This window comes from Zosterops lateralis, assembly GCF_965231275.1.
Source record: "Zosterops lateralis genome assembly, chromosome: 3".
Lineage (NCBI taxonomy): Eukaryota > Metazoa > Chordata > Aves > Passeriformes > Zosteropidae > Zosterops > Zosterops lateralis.
The window spans coordinates 53,265,478-53,282,896 of record NC_139764.1 but is presented as its reverse complement, the minus strand read 5'-3'; the positions used below and the strand labels follow the sequence as shown (position 1 = coordinate 53,282,896).

At 37.4% G+C, this 17,419-nt stretch overlaps 1 protein-coding gene across 4 annotated transcripts in view; it reads left to right on the top strand.

Annotated features, from left to right (window-relative positions):
- Window positions 1-17,419, top strand: part of ARID1B (AT-rich interaction domain 1B) — a 325,115-nt gene that overhangs the window by 31,613 nt on the left and 276,083 nt on the right. For all 4 annotated transcript variants that reach the window (XM_083856435.1, XM_083856437.1, XM_083856436.1 and 1 more), the window contains exon 2: window positions 1,695-1,889. In XM_083856435.1, coding sequence (XP_083712561.1) covers window positions 1,695-1,889 — 195 coding nt within the window. The remainder of the gene's footprint in view (window positions 1-1,694; window positions 1,890-17,419) is intronic.

The following is a 17,419-nucleotide window of genomic DNA, read 5'->3' as shown; positions in this document are numbered from 1 at the left end:
GGTTGAGGAACCATTGATTTTGAAAAGTATGAAATATAAATAGTAAATTACTCAGGGACATTTAGTGGCAAAAAATAGAAACTTCTAATCTGGCTACAGAGCAGGCAAACAATAAAGGGAAAATTGCTGAGTAATATTTACACAAAATTAGCAGTGAACGTGGAATTTGCTATGGTAGCAAAAAAGGGCAGTCCTCTTCTGAAGTGAATGGAGTTGTCATGTGAGGAGGAGGTTATCATTTCCGTCTCCTAAGGTGTAGTTGTGCCCATATTCAGAATACTTTGTTAGTTTTGGGTAACATTCCTGGAAAACTAGTGTTGGTAATGGTGAAGACAGCCAGGGAAAAAAATGAGGTTTGATGGATTTTATTTGTGGTAAGGAAAGAATTATAGTTCATTAAGCAGTGACTACTTTGGAAAGGGCATATTTTGGATAGGAACAAAAATAGTGTGTTAGTAGTACAAACAGCAGTGATGAGAAGGAACAGGGATGAGAGTGGGAAATGTTAGTTATTGTCATAATAACTATTACCTCAGAATGTAAGAGCCAGAAAGGATTTGAAGAAGCTGTATTATTACATCGGAGGTTTTAAAATTAAACTGTTCAGCAGTATGCTGCAGGAAAATGTGCAAAATATGCTGCAGGAGGGAGTCCTGCCCCTGGTGGGGGGGTGGGCTGGCTGGGTGAATTAATAGGTGTTTTTTTGGTGGGGGGGATCTGGAGAGGAAGTGGAGTATGTGCCATTTTCACAAAGATGAGATTGTGATAGGCTTTTTTGAAAGCTTCTCCCCACATTCTTCCATGAATTTAACCAGAACTCGGGAATTAAAAAATGGATGTCATATTAACAATACAGGACTGCACTTCACAAAGTATGGTATTTTTTCTGGTTCAGTTAGTTCTCAGTAATAAAACATGAGAGTAATACTACACAATGGTTGACACCTGTCCTGAAACTGTTACAGGGCTTGGTAAGTGCTGCCAAAAAATCTAAAAATAAAACTTCCCTCCCTTACCTCCCTTCCCCCTCCGTCACTGGTTGCAGTTTGGATTTTCTGAGGTCTTTTAAGGAGGCAAATAAACTTTCATGTAAAATAGGGGTTATGACTTGCTTTTTGATCTGAAAACTTACTAGTGTGCATGAAAGCAACAGGAAAATGCTGAAATGCAGTGTTCTGTATGCATTGCACTTCTTGGAAATTTTATTTTGTTTCCAGTTTTGGTTTTTTTTTGATGTGAGAGAACAGACATTTTCTTAAGGTTGAATGGCTTGTCCATTGTTTGTGTCTCTCTTGAGATCTATATTTATGTTTTTGTTTTATTTTTGTTTTAGTGTTAAGGTCAGTGATGCTAATCAGTGTGCAGCAGTATATTTAATTATTTCTTAACCCGAATTTTTTTGAGCAGTTCTTCTGCTTTCTCTCTGTATAGGTAACAGACAGCCTCAAGTTTTAGTGCAAAATAGTTTTTAAGTTGTTTTAAATGGAATGGAAGTCCCAAACTTACTATGCAAAACCTCATCTAATTAATCAGAAAACCTAGGCTATGGTACTTTGCCAGTTTGTACGTCAAGTCAATATTTGATGTATAAAACGTTGAGAAAACACACGTATAATTCGCCCGCAGTGAGCATGACGATTCTGACCTTTTTCTTTGCACGTCTGAAATATTCCTTTGCTTGTGTTTGCCACCAGGGCAGTCCGATGGATCCGATGGTGATGAAGAGGCCGCAGCTGTACGGCATGGGCAATAACCCTCACTCTCAGGCACAGCAGAGCAGCCCCTACCCCGGGCAGTCCTACGGCCCTCCCGGCCCCCAGCGCTATCCCGTGGGAATGCAGGGCCGAGCCCCGGCAGCCATGGGAGGAATGCAGTATCCACAGCAACAGGTTTGTGCAGGATTTTTCTGGGTTGCTTTGGTTTCCCTCCTCTCTTTCTCTTCCATTCTGACATTCTGGTAATACAGAGGGTGCAAGAGAAAAAGCTCAGAAATAAGTATTTCTTGTGCAGAAGGAGGACGAAGGACTGTTTTAAAACTAAATAAATTATGTTCACACAGTGAATGTTTTCTGAAATCCCTTACAGTTCAAACAGGATTTAGTTTGTTGCTGGCATCTTTCTGGAGAGAGAGAAGTATGTCAAATGCCATGAGTTTTCTTTTTTTTTTTTCCAGTTGACACCACTTAGCCTTGCATATTTTTTGGTTCTTTTCTTTGCTGTTGTTGCTATTATTTTTTGGGGGGTTTTTAGGAGTTTTTATGTTCTCTTTCTCTCTGGCTTACATACACTTAAATGTAAGATGTAAAGCTAGAGTTTACATCGGTACATCAAGGCTAGTGTAGTCCAGTGCATACAAAAGTGTTACATATTTATATCTGCTGTTTGTTGTTATGGTGGTTGGATTTCTTTTTTCTCTTCATTTTGATAGGAGTTTGTAGCTTTTCCTATTTTTTTTTTGCCAACTCTTTAAAGTCAGGATTTTTTTTAATGTATCAGAGTATATAGAAAGGTAAGGATCTCCTTTTTATCTACTTGGATTTCACTGTTGATGGAGATCTCTTGTGCTTTTTTCCTACCCTTTTTAAGAAGGTCAGTCTCAATGTGCATACCATGTACTAAGGAAAAACACAGCAGTTTTCAAGAGGGAGAGATAAACAGAGGTTATCAAGAAGTTAATGTTTTGCTGGTTTTTTTTGTTTTTTTTTTTTAGTTAGGGATGTGAGTGTAGGCAGTGAGAGCTCTGCCCTGCATTGTGAGCATAACAGATTAGTAACTTGATCGTTAATGAGAAAGAGCATTTATTTTGTGCAACTGACCAGTCACAGCTTAGCTTTTTTTAATGTCATTTATTGTTGAATATAGAAAATTAAATAAAATTTTGGACTCCTGGCAGACAGGTACCTGGCCAATTCTTGTTATTACCTATCCAGTAGGACAAGATGTTAATCAGGCAGTTAATTAAATAACAGTTTTGAATATATTATAGTATCATTAGCACAAGTCTTAATTTTTGTTCTTTTCTGTTGTTAAATAGATACTGACTGATAAGGAGGAGATTGTTTAGTTTAGAAATGCCAAACAGTATATTTGGTTGCTAGATTCAGGCAGCAAAGCATTTTGTCATTTGGAAAGGGGAGGAGAAATTGAATAAAGGAGGCTTTATATTTCTTTGTGTATCTGTAACCAAAGCAAAGTTATTGAAGCACATTTTTAATTTAAAACTGAGTTATTTGGTGTTAGGCGGGGATGAGTGTTGAATTTTCAGTGGATTTGCTAATTGCTGGGTAATTGTAAATTACTGTCAGCAGGCAGTGACCTGGCAGCGCCATTGGCTGCCGGCCTCATCCGTCTCCTCGCAGCGCTCCCTGAGTGGCTCAGCGGCAGCGCCGGCCCAGACACCGGAGCTCTTTGGGGAAAAAGGGACAGGATAATTATGACATTGAGGTTTTATTGAACGAACATCACCACCTAGGCATGATTTTGTTTTGGACAGCCTCCAAAGCTTCGTGTGTTTGGTTTGTGAACCTCTAATGATCTGAGTCCAGTTCTTTTCGTATTGCTCATATATTACCACCTTTCTACAAAGGATTAAAATGCAGGAATGCAGGTTTGTAAATTGAATTGCCAACTTACCAGCTGAGTGGTAAGTTGTCTTTGGCACAGGATGCCACAGTTTGATTTCTGGCTGGATTTTTACTCCTGTGACATGAATATTAAATAAGGAGCCTAGCTACGCTTGTTGAAACTGTGTAGCACATACCTACTTTAGATAGCATATATATATATATATATAAAATATATAATATTGCTGGAAGTTTCAGAAGACAAATCTCATCACTTTCTGGAAATTGGACTGCTTTACAGTGTCGCACTGAATTTATCAAAAGCGCAAGGCACTTCCAAAAACTTGATTGGTTAAAAAATACTGGGCCTTAAACACATACCGTGCTCATATTTAAGTACTGTGCAGAGATAGCATTGAGTAGATGGATTATGAGGGTGGAAGTGCCACACTGTAGGAAGGGTGGGAAGCATCAATGGGAGAGATTGTTCTTATTTTAAGTTATAGTTTGCTGTTGCTCAAAGATAGCTGAGGGTGTCAGCTCTGTTTCTTTGGATGAAACAAGAAGGCTTTTTGTTAAACTGTGAAGATTTTTGAATTTTGAAGAAGACCTTGAAATGTTAAGTCTGGCTCTTTGTCAGCAAGTGTTGTGGCTTGAGGTTAGAACTATGGGACTTGACAGATTTTAACTTGCAGGCTCTGCTACAGGATGTTGCAAATGAAGAAATAAAGATGAAAAACAACACCCTAAAGATTGAGCTAAAATTAATAAAAGTGGTAGAATTGAAGATAATTGCCTAGATGTAGTTAACTGGTCTATGTCATATTGCAGCAGAGAATAGTGTGTTCCAGCCTGCAGCCCAGAGGTGGAAGAGCTCTCAGGAAGGGAGGCCTCTGGCATAAGCACTAGAAGATGAAAGAGGATGAAAAAGATGAAATGTTACCTGATGCAGTCAGCCTACATATCTGCAGCATGGATGTCAAGCACAGCCTGCAAACCACTTGTAAAAGGGGTATCTATGAAATGCTGCAGACATTGTCTTACAGCTGCTGTTTGGTCTAGGCATGCTTGGCACCAAACATGAAGGTGCAAATAAACCCTTAGATTCTCTTAAAGTTATGTGTGAAAACTGCAGGATGTTGAAGTGACTATGGAAGCTATGGGATATATTCTGCAAAGGACTGAAGAGAGAAAGCAGATCCCCTCAGTGAGTTTGGAACTCATCTCTGATGAGTTATCCATGATGAGCTCCAGCAAAACACACTGAGCCTTACATAAGGGGTGCAATTTGAAATCCAGGCAATCTCTTTACACTAATACAGCTAAAGATAAAGGAGTCTAGATATATAAATGGCCATATAGGAAAGGCAGGTTGATTGTCATAAAAGTAGTGGCAACCTGAGATTTTTTGCTTTCTTTTCTGACAGTTAATAAGAGAGATACAGATCTGTCATGTGAAGATGGGTGATAGCCTCCTGGGACAAAGTGTTAAGCAGTTTGAAAAGTGCTGCAGCATTTCATAAGAGTTTAAGGGTATGTCCAGTTAACTCAGTGTGAGTCAAATAAATATACAAAGCATTTGGGCTGATTTGACACCTATATAAAAGGGGAAGTATGAGAAAGGAAGGTGGTACAAAAAGAGTCATATGCTTCATTTATAGGATTGCAGACCTGACTTTTCTCAGGATGCATTAATATAGAAAATCAATCACTTAGAGATTTTTATATTGTTAAGAATATATACTGTTAGGAATATTTATATTGAAGGAGAGGTGGGAAGAAGGCAAGGCAAAGCTGGGAGCAAGATGACCTGTGTCTATGTTGTCAGTCTTCATGAATGAAACACAAGTTGCAACAAGGCTTTAAAATGCTGTTCTTGCCTGTAAGTCTTAATACTGCTATCTCATAATCTCATAGACTCTCTCTACTGGTTTGCATGGAGTGAGTGTAATTTTTGGCTTATTTGACTCCTTACCCAGAGAATGTATGTAAAACCAGAAAGCAGAAAAATATTCTTTCAGATTTAACTTTAGGTTTCTAATTTCTTAGATATCACTTGGAATTACAAAGAGATGATGTCAGAATGGAAAATCCTAATATGCAGGAATAGCTAGCATCTGGAAATTTCAGGATTGATTTTGCAATACATCTCACTATGAGTGAAATATCATCTGAGTAATAAGATCTGATTATAAAGACAGTAATTTGCTTTTCATTTAACTTCTTTTTTGCCTCACACCCTTTTTGGACCTCAGTCAAGCGAGTGATGATGCCATGATCTGTTCCTTCTGCCTTTAGTTCAATTGTCCTCTAAAAGTGCTTTAGTGCTGTGTGCTGTAGGAAAACCTTCCGCTGCTTTGTAAAGACATTTTTGCTAAAAATAAAAGGACCTCAAAATACCAGTCGAAATAAGGGGCTTTTTTTTCTCACCAGTGATGTTGCTTTGTCACGATAATAGCTTGCAGTATTTTATTTTGTGATGGATTTCATTAAGCTTAAAAATCATATACTTGAAATATTCACTTACAGGTTTTGAAAGTTTTCATCAAAGTTCGAAGGCTTGGATTTATGAATATGTTTGAGAGAGTTGAGTGGTGTGATGTGCCTGTTTAATCAGATGATCATTGCCTAATTGATTTTTTTTTAGCATGCATTAAAATTCCTTGTGTACTTGATGGACTGGAACAACAACTTATTGTGTAAATAGGATCGTGTTGCTATAATGCATAGTAAATTCTTTATGAAAGATATTTGCATGGATATGTACAACAGCCATTCCTAATAGCTGTTTAAAATGGAACATTTCAGTACTGATCATGAAGTTGCCTTAGTGCCTTGAGCCTGCTTGCTGCAAGCTTCAGTCTGTTTTTTTTTTTTTCTTCTTTTTTGGCTATAGAAATACTGTGAGATGAAAGGGTGCTAGACACTTGTCCCTTAAACTTTTTTTATGTTCTTGATTTGCAGAATTCAAAACTAGTGTCCTCACTGTTTTAAGAATGAAACTGTAGATATTCAGAGAAGTACTAATTCCATTTCCCCCCTTTTTTATATACAGATTATTTTGAGGTGTAATGAAAGTATGCCTGTTGTTGTCTTATATGGCAAGTTTCAATACGGAGTAACTTTTTTTTTTTTTTAAAGGCGAAAAAAGGTTGTAAAACCTCTAGGAATATGTAGCAAGGATTTATTGTAATGGAAACTGCAAGTAAACCAGAACTATGGCAGCAGCAGCAGCAGCGTGATTACATCATTTAGGAAAGGGTTTACAGTGCCCGTATTGGGTAATGTCCCAGGTTGGAAATGTCAAGTTTATGCCAAGGAAATCAGTTGGCTGTTGGCTTGGCAGATAGAGTTTTAAAGCTAGCAAACACACGTGTTTACTACTGGTTGGCTGGTTGTTTGCATTACTTTCTGAAGTCATTTTAATTCTAAAAGATTGAAGTATGCCAAGAAAGTGAGGCTTACTGTCATATTTTGCTCTGAACCATTAACTTAAAATGTTGTGTATACATAGAGCAAGTACTGGTCAAGTGATTTCCTTTTTGGTCCTCTGTGTGTATAACTGCCCTCACCACCTAGATGATAATAAATGTGTTGCAGGTTTTTCTTCCTAAGTAGGTGTTAGCACAATTGATGTCAGTCTTGTTAAAGAGAGCAGATGCAGAGAATAAGCACCATTTTCAGTTCTTAGCCTATTTATTTTGCAGGAACAGAGAATGAATCAATGTGATTGAATCTCAAAAACAACCAGCAGAGGACAAAATAGTGAGATGTGTTGCTTTTTCTTAAAGATTGATAGATCCATTTGATGCACACACATAAGAAGGGAGTGTGAAGCTTTGACAAGCATGTGCTTCAAAAGTACATTTTTCCAGATTTTTGTTTGCTTTACCTTGGGGGTTTTGGGGGCATTTGTTTTTCTTTTGGTTTTGGTATGGCTTTTGTGGTGTGTGTATTGTATTTGGGTTTTTGTTTGCTTGTTTCATTTATTTTTGTTTGCTTTTTTTACTGGGCATTTATTTGGAGCAGCTGCTAGCCAATTATGAACCAACTTTGTTAGTTCCTGGAAAGCAGAAATGTTGAAATTCTATAGGATTATTTTTCCCAACTTCCTGTTCTGTAAAAAACATAAATACTTTTAATTAAAATAATTCCTCAGTAACATTTTATTTGAATTATAGATCTGCTATCCTGTTGAACTTCTGTAAACCTCTAGAAAAAAAAAATCAGTAAAGTCAGTAGAACTACTGCTTCCTGGAGAATGTAAACTTTGAACCAGAAAAAAGGGACAAGAAGTCATAGCTAGTTGTCTTTCATGTAAGGTCATCTTTAAGAATGGGTCTTTTGATAGTCATGTGTTAATAATTGTAAAGAAGAGTTGCTGGTCTTTGTCATGTAAAGAAATGGGATTTTTAAATTTCAGATTTAGGAAAATGCTAAGTACTGTGCTTGTGCAGACTGTAGGAAAATGTTTAGCATGGTTCTTTCTTTTGGGTATACTAAGCCTCATTGACTAAATTGAAAAAAAGGCTGCTACTTTAGTTCATGGCAGGATAAGGCTTTATGTTGTATTGTCTCCTTTAGAATTATCCCTTCTATTGAGTGTAATTCACTCTATAGAGGGAGGTGAGCACAGATTACAGATAATCACAGAATCAAATTCGACATAAGTTTCTGGTCCTTATGATAGTTTAGCTCTTCATCTTAATGCTGGTCATCTGAGATTGTTTACCAAAGAAAATCCCTAAAGTAACGGAATTGCATTATTATGGTAAATAGAAACATTTCAGTAGCTTCCATCATTCTTTGAAACAGTGCAGAAAATAACATAGGTTGAAAAGGGAAAAGGGGTGATCTTTCAGCTGGTGAGAGATGGCTCGGAAATGAGACTGGGTCAACATTTTTGTTTGTTGAATTACCATGTAATGATGTTCAGTAAATGCTAGTTTTTACATCCAAACTGGAGTAAGAGGCAGACAGCATTTGTACAGAATAAGAATGACATTTGTGCATAAGAATGATCAGTGTATGGTGACAAATGAATGTATTTTGTTACTGCTAAACGATTATCATTTAGCTGGAATATTTAGTAGCTGTAATCACATTTGTTGTTCTGTTGGAAGTGAGGGCACGAGAGAGGAAAACATGCCAGCCTCCTCTGTGTTGGTGTTCTGAAAAACGTTATTAAAAAGAAGCACAGTTACTTTGTTATTAGGAGCTTGGTTTGCTGGCAGAATTAGCTGTCAGTCTGCACAGGAGTTAGGTAGGAAAAAGATTTTGGTGATCAGGAGTGGAGAACAGAGAGCTGTTTGCTGCTTCACTAGGCCTTCCTAGTGAAGATACAAAATAATTTACTTACAAACAGCTCATTTTACATGGCAGCAGGAGACATGAGTTTATTTACATTTAAAGTAAAATAAGCATTTTGCTTTAAGAGAAGGCCGCTGCATTACTCTGTTCAACAGCTGCCATATAATGACTGTGCCAGGAGGGTTTTAAAGTGCAGGTGAGGAATAATTGATTATTACTCTTAATATTATACTCATAGTAATTTATATAATAATTAATATATAAAAATATATATATAAAAAATATATAATAATTAATCAAAGAATAATTGACACTCAAACAGTTGAAATTATGTCCCAACCCATCATGCATATATACTATATGATTTTTATAACCATATTGTAGTTGTATTTCCCAATATTCCTGAGGGAACTCAGATCTTTTTTTTTCTATTTTTTTTTTTAAATCGTGCTGTGAGTTTCTCAGGAGATGCTATCATTTGTCTGTAAATTTGGACTTGCTCAAAGGAAGCAAGGGAGGCAATAGAGTATGCTTTTTTAAAAATAGGGAGTGTGTTTCCCACAGCTGAAAATAGGGCTGAAGATAAGGGGAAATCAGTGGGAAATTTGATGTGACTTCATTGGAACTACAATTTCACTTCGGGGTTGGGTTCACGTTGCTGAGGTGGTCTTTAGTTGATATCAGGGTAGGCAGAATTAATCTGCTAAGTCAATTGAAGAGAATTTCAGAATGAGACAGGTCAGTACCCTTCATGTTGGTCACCCTGGGACAGAGGCAGGTAGTTTTCTTCTTGGAACAATAGGCTGTTCAGAAGTATCTGGTGTTTCAGTAGTTCAGGATTAAACTCCTATTGCTATCAGCAACTTTTATTTTTTTATAAATTAAGATTTATATTAAATTTAGCTTCAGCAAAACTTGTGCAAAAATTACAGTGGGAGAGTTAGTACTGCAAAAAGCCAAAAGTATTTTCCATTCCTTTTTTATCTATTCAGTCTTAAATGACATGGGTTCCGTGCAGTACAATTCAAGCTTGCTCAGTAACCTGTTTCAGTTTTGCATGTTTTATCACCTAGAACATTAAGACTTTTTGTAGGAGTAGATGAGATTTTTTTTAAATCTTAAAAAAAAACCAAACAAACTTGAAACTTAACTATGTTTGGGACTATTTTAATTCTCTGTAGATAATTTTTTCATGTTTGTTGGTATATTGCATTGCTCCTTAAAACTGTTACAACTGGGCACATCTAAAAATCCTGATGTACATACTTTAACCTTTTGGTGTTTTGTTGTTTTTCAATATGGATGAAAGAGGGATTTAAGAACTTAAGGGATAACTTGAATCCACAGCTCATGCAATCTCTGTAGGCTTTTATTCTTCTGCTACCTTGGGTGACACCATTTTTGAGTACTTCTGGTACTTGTTCATTGCTTTGCCTAAAATAGAAAAAAATGTGTTAAATGCTTGCATCCTTGCTGATAATGTATTTCATCTCTGAATCTTATAAAGTCTTTTGTGGTTGTGGAAGAGTACCAAAGAGAAAATCAGTGTCTGCTTTATTTCTTTGTGCACTCCATTGTTTTCCTCCTCTTCTGAATATTTTTTTTAGTAATGCTTTTTGCTTTTAAGTGTGAGAGCAAGACACATACCAGGTAATAAACAATTCAGTGACTGGACATTATTAGAAATCATATTTGAATCTTATATCCAAGTACACCTTTAGCAAAGTAGGTGGATTTAGTTTTGGTATGTGCATCATAGGGATAAATTGCACTTGCTTGTTAGTTTCTTTCATAGAACAATGATGAAGAGTTTCTGTGTATTTCTTGGTGAACTTTTGAAACAATAATCCAATCAAAATAAAAAAGGTTTACATAGCCACTTAGGGAAGATGCTATTTTAATCATAGAAGTAACATTAGTTATCTGGAGTCTATATACATGTGTGCTTCACAGGTCATGTTGGCAAAGATGTGATTTACAGGACAGGTCAGTGGAACCACCTTGTTCTTTCCACAGGATTGTCTCTCTGTTTCGTGGTCAGCAAGTGGTGCTTAATGGAAACAAACACCTAAGAGTCCATGCCAAGAACAGACTGAGCCTGTGCATGGACAAAGCAAGCAGGGCTGCTCAGCAAGGACCTGTGCTTTTAGCTACTCCTGTTCTTCCTCAGAAACTCCACTGCTACCTCTGCTGTCTCTCCTAACTTTCTGAGCTGGCAGCACTGAAAATTGGCGTGTGTCTTGACTCTTCTACTGTACTGGAGAATGTTTTAAAGGACAGATGCAAATTGACTGGTTTGTATTTTTTATTGGTTTCATTTTATTGCCAGTTGGCAAAACTGAGGAAAATCAGAGGCCAAGATATCCCCATGCAGGTTTGTGTAGTGTGTACTTAATAGATTTATGGCCCTTTTATGTTTGGAAAGTTATTCTAGGGAGGAAACTATTATTTCTAAAATAAACCTTAAGTCCTGCAGAAAATAGTACTTCAGACCTCGTGTTCACAAAAAATCCTACCTGATGTTGGAGAGCAGGCAGGTGGGTTTTCGGTCCTTTGAGGTAATGCTGTGAGAAATTCCATGTATCCTTCTCAAACTGAAGATTGTTTTATGACCTGAGTAAATTTGCAGTCTTGCAGCAAGTTGTGAAGAGTAGATTCAGTAAATGCCAAGATTGTGGGGGATATTTGGCCTTTTCTGCTTTGATTTTATACATCACAAGAAAAATAATGTTTTTCGTATTCCTTTAGGCTTATAACACAAGGGTTACAAGAGGAGCATAACCACAAAAAGTAATTGAATAATATCCACAAAAAGATCAGATATACTTTGGGTGTATTAGGTGTAGGCTTTTTCTTTCTTCTTTCTCTCTTGCATTCTGTCATCCCATTTTTGTCTTTCACATGTAGAAGTGACTAAAAATACACTCCTATTCTTGGCATGCATTAATATCTTGTAAAGCAGAATAAAAACTTGACAAAATACCAGAACCCTGTGTACGTGTGAGTTGCTGTGTCTTTACTGGAGTTGCTTTAGACCTGCTTGCAGAAACTTAGAAACTTCAGCTTTCTGCATATCTGGTTAAATAAATAAATAAAAAAAATAATAATACTAAAAAAAAGGTAAAAGAGCTAACCTGCTTGTAAGACTGCTGTTTATAGGAATGTGGAAAGATCTATATTATGTGTAGTGTTGTGCTTAGTGGAGGGAAACATGTTTTTGCTTAAAAAGTATTTTTCATACATGGGCCTGATGTTATGTATTGCACTTCCAGACACAGGCAGGAATGGCTGTGCTCTGAATTCTTTCAGGTAAACTTAAGTGATCTCAGTATTTTAAAAAAACATTTGTTGAAAAAAAGGACATCACACTTTGACATTTGGTATTGATCTTATAGTAATGAAATACTGCAAATGATAGGGCTTCCTATTGCATTGTGGTTTTGTTGGATACTTTTTACTGTCTTAGAGATGCAGCATTTCTATTTGCAATACCAAATGGTAATTTCTCTGAAAAAGGTGGGTGCAAATTCTTAAATGAGAGTTTGGTAAAAGGCATGGAAGGAAGGGAGCCTGGGACTAGTAGAAAAGCAGTATTGGCAGTGCTAGCACTGATTGTACAAGGAATGATCATCCGCTTCCTGTGTGTCAATAAAAATGCAGGAGAGCACCTTTCTTGACACTGAGGTTGCTGAAACATCAGTGCTGTCTTTTTTTGTAATACTCCTGTGGATGTTTTTGCACAAAGTGGTATCTGTCAGAGCTTGAAATATTCTTGCACAGTTTCCTTTGAACAGGTAGCACAGGACAAGTTCTAGCACATAGCTGCTTGACATGGGGCCGCCTACCGCGGGGAAGGAATGCTTTGCTTACATACGTCTGAGCTGATGTGCTGAGAACTTTGCCAGTCATTTTGCCAGTTACATACTGGGCTGTAAATAATTACTGAACTTCCATTTTGAATCGCAGATTTTTTTTCCCTCCGTTTTCTTCCTCCTCCGTTAAAGTAAAACCATAGCAGTGGGAAATAATGGGAATGCTTTAACACTTGGTGATTACCCTGGAGATGTTTTTACAATGAATGTAACATAAATCTGCACATCTTTATTGCTATGCCATCTTTGTTTTTGAAATGCAGTATTTGTTATCCTTTTGTTGCTTTCACTAGTACTGTTCATCTAATAACCACCTGGTGTGGGGTATGTGAAATTACAATGGGAAACAAATACTGTGAATGGTTCACCTAAACGGTGCAATAAAAATACTGAGACTTAATATTTCCCTGAAAAAAAAAAAGCCTTTTCTTTGTTATTTTCATATACTTGGCAAGAGATTGCAGGTGAAATTTGAACAGTGGTTGAAAAGAGCATAATCTGGTTTTTGCACACTTGCTGGAGTTCTTAATCTATGCTGTTAACATCTTGGTTTGGAAATTGACATATTCTGATATCAGGTTTTGATATAAAAAGGTAGAATGAATTGGGCGGTAGGACTCCTTGAAAGGATGTGAATTCATTCTTGTCCCGTAATTTTTCCTACAGTTGAAGTCAGTGTAAGTGCTTATTGGAGCAAGCAGCATTCAGCAGCGTATTTGTGTGCAGTTGCCTTGAGGGATTTTTCTTGTCTTCTTTTTTTTTTTTTTTTCTTAAGATTCCTGTCTTGGGGCAACTTTCTCTGTTTATTTGAAGGTGAAATGAGCCTTGCAAACATATTTGTCAGCTGAGGCAGAGGTGTACATGTTTGTCTATATTGCTACGTTAATATTGTTTGTTACACTATATTTACTCATGGAAAACTAGGTGAGTAATGAAAGACTGAAACCTCGTTCTGGATGGTGGTATGGATGCTTGGTCAGTATTCTGCTTGCTCTCCCTCCTGGGTGGGGAAACCGTATTGCTGTGGAGTCTCCCTGTTTGTGTTCAGGAAGGCCACCACTGGCCATTAGCTCTCCCACTGGCTTACATGATTTTTAGTGAAACTTGCCTGAAGTTGTGCAATTCATGTCAGTTTTGCACTTACCACTGCGGTTCCCAACTGGAGAGACAAAAGGCTTCCCATTTGGGTAGGGGAGTGGGGCTACCAGCCCTTCCTGTGGCATCCTGTCCCTTCACTGAGTTATTTAGTAGGAAACTGCAGTGGCTGTGAGCTGATGTGTCTCATAGGCCTCCCCTTCTGCTTGTGAGACAGTTGAGGTAAATGTAGTGACAGTAGGGCTGTGGAAAAATCTAGACCTATATTAACAAAAAATCTACCTTGAAACATCTTTGAATGGAGGTATGTTTTGATAACTATTAAGAAAAGACTTGACGTGTGAAAGTGTACAGATGCAAATCTTAGATTTGATAATCTTTCTCCTGAACAAAGCTGGTGATGATATGTGGCTGGCTACTGTGTTTTAATGTCTTTTCCTGGACTTGTCATACCTTTGGACACCCTACAGTATCACTGATTTAGAACTGAAATCATACTGCATATCAAAACAGTAGTTTGGGCTTTTTTTGGGTTGAGAACAAAACTACTATCTCAGAAATTCCAAGGTAGCAGAAATAAGCAGACTACTGTGGCATTGGAGAACTCTGAAGCTGTGAAGCTTGAATTGTTCCACTGACCAGAAAATGCACCTAGACAGGCCTTTCCTGACATAAAGAAGAAAAGTATGGCTCATGCACTTGATGCTGTAGAGACTCCCAGAAGATAATTACCAAGGGACATTCTGAAGTCTCAGAACATCCCATGAGGTAGGAGAAAACCCACTTTTTCTATTTGGTGCAAGAAACCTAGCACCTTTCCTTTTCCCATTCCCTTTCCCCAGCTGCATTTGGCTGTCCTGTCAGTCGGCTGTGGTGGGAGAATTCACATTAGTAAGGTAGGGTTTTGATGCTAGTTTCCTGGAGGCAGAAGCTTCTCCTCTTTATCCAGTTGTTTGGCTCAAAAGGCCTTCCTTCCTGATAAGCAGAACAGAAACAAAGATCCTGCAAGTGTCCCACTGGTAGGGTGAATAATTTGGTGTTTTTGAGAAGCTGGTAATGTCTGCAAAGGGACAAGGAGCATGTTCTTAGGCTGAGCTCCCCCTGGAGCAGAGAAGCTATTTCTTGGGGTCACTTTGGCTTGGGTGAGTAGAAGAGCTCAGGGCTGGGGTAGTGGAGGTGGCGGGTAGCATTACAGGAACACGTAAGCACACATTGAGATAGTTTTGTGGACAGCAGTGATCAAGGAATGAAACATGACAGGAGGGACACACACCCCCCCAACCCCATTTAGTTGCCTATACTCTGATGTTGGCAGCCAGGATAATAAACAAGAGAAGCTGAAATTTTTCATTTACAACTACAAATTTTGTCTGCTTGGTGTTACTCGAAATCTAGTGGAAAGGTTCACAGGATTGGAATGTTAAAATAAATGGTTCTAACCTGTTTAGAGAGAATTGAATGGATAGAAGGGAAAGGAAAGTGGTACTCTATATCAAGAGTGATATTATGTATTTCTGAGTAACTGAGTGCTCAAAAGCAAATGATGTTAAATGCTTGTGAGTTATTGTGCTGGCAGAGAAAGCAGGAGATGAGGGTACTAACCAATACCTGCTAGGTACCACTGAAATGAAGTAAAAGCAAGATGACCAGTCCCTCAAGAATGTTACTTGCACTGGGGAGAGAAGGAGGATACAGGGACTGAACACCACCTGCTGCAAGCATTGAAACCCTTGGGAGTTTCTGTCAAAAACTGTGCATGTAAATCCAGGCAGCAATTTGCCTGGAAAAACATTGTATCTGACACTGAGGAATTCAAAAGCAGATGAAGAAGAGCTAGTTACAGAAGTAAATCAGTGGTTTTTTTAGTTGAAAAGGCCATAGCTTGATTTAATTAAGTTGTATGCAGAAAGAATTGAGCTCAAATACGCAACAATATAAAATCCATGAGCATGGATGCATATCAATGGATAGATATGTTGTGTACATACACAAACAGATCTGTTGCTTTCAAAGGGACAGCAGCACAAAAGATGGGAATGGTCATGAGCTGGATAAGTTGGAGGTATTTTTTTTTTCTCTGTAGATGATGCTTGGAATGACTTAGGTTTTTTTACAAAACAAATAATTGAAGAAAAAGTTAATGCTGTCCTGCTATTCTTGTTTCCAGCGTCTGTCAGAATTTTAGAACTAGAAGCTTCACTTCTTGAATCCATTTCTTGCTTTGTTTATAAAGAATATTTTGAATGTGGATCAAGTTTATTTTTAAGTGGTTTCTTTAACTAATGAAGACCTGTTTTAAAACGAATAAAATTCCTTCAACTATAAAAGAGCACTAATTATGAATTTTAAAAAATGATCTGCTAAGAAAGAAATGTTCTGTTTGCCATTTTTATAATGTAATAAACATGTTAAACTTAAGGACTGAATAAATATTTGTTTAAGCAACTAATTGCTTAAATAAGTGCATGTGAACATTAAATACATTCTTCTGGTTAGCAAAAAGACTTGCCAAGCATAGTGTGAAAGCTAGAGCTAATAATAAACTGAAACAGAATAGTTACCAATCCGTGAGACTAAACTTTCCTTTAAAATAATAAAAAAATAAAATTAATGCAACACAAGATGAAAATACATTACTCACACCACTTTTTCTTGTTGCCAGTTTAAATGAAGATAAGACCAGGCTTATAGAGAATACTTTGATTTGAATAAATCCATTGTGATCTATGAACTAAAATGCAGTTCTCACTTACGGGATATCGCTTTCTTCTGGAAACGCAGTGACAGAGAAAGCTTTGAAGGTCATGGTAGATAATCAGTTGAGTGCAAGTTCCTTGTGCAGTCCTGCAGTTTAAAAGCATTCATATGATATTTGGCTGGGTAAAAGAAAGTGATACGGGCAAACCGAATCTGGGTTTTGGTCCCTCAAAATAGCTAATAAAGATGGTGCTCAGATACAGAGTTAGGGTGGCTAAAGTGAACTGGAGAGAGTGGTTGATAGTAAAAATTCCAAAGAACTGAATAACCTTTTAGGTTAAAAGGAAGTATTCAGGTCTCTTGGCCTGAACCTGTGTATAACCAAATACATGGAACAAAAACTTTAAAGAAATTTTCAGTCCAGCACAGAGGTATATATGGGCTGTACATTCACGGACAAGGAAGGCCCATTGGCTGGAGAACTGTGGCCATGTGCAAATGTTGTGTAAGGCTTGCTGTGTCCTTCAGGTAACTCAAGCAATCAAAATAACCCCAAGAGATCTGAAAATTAACATGGTCTTTAAAGTATTGAGTGACATGAATGTGAAATCACTTTCCTTCTGCCATATTGCAATCAGAGCTTTTGTTTTTCTTTCTGTAGTTAATCACATGTTCCAACAGTGTGGTCAGTTTATTAAATCTGCACCACATTGTTATGCCTTCAGAAACCAGAAGCTTTAATTACTAAAAACCCAACGTGCTCTGGTTTCTAATTTTGTAAAAGTGAGTGCTTTTTGTGGAGGTGGGTGCTCTGGGCCCAAAATGTTTGCCATCAGGCAAGTAACTTAAAATGCATGTAGAAGGTGTAAAAACACCTTCTGG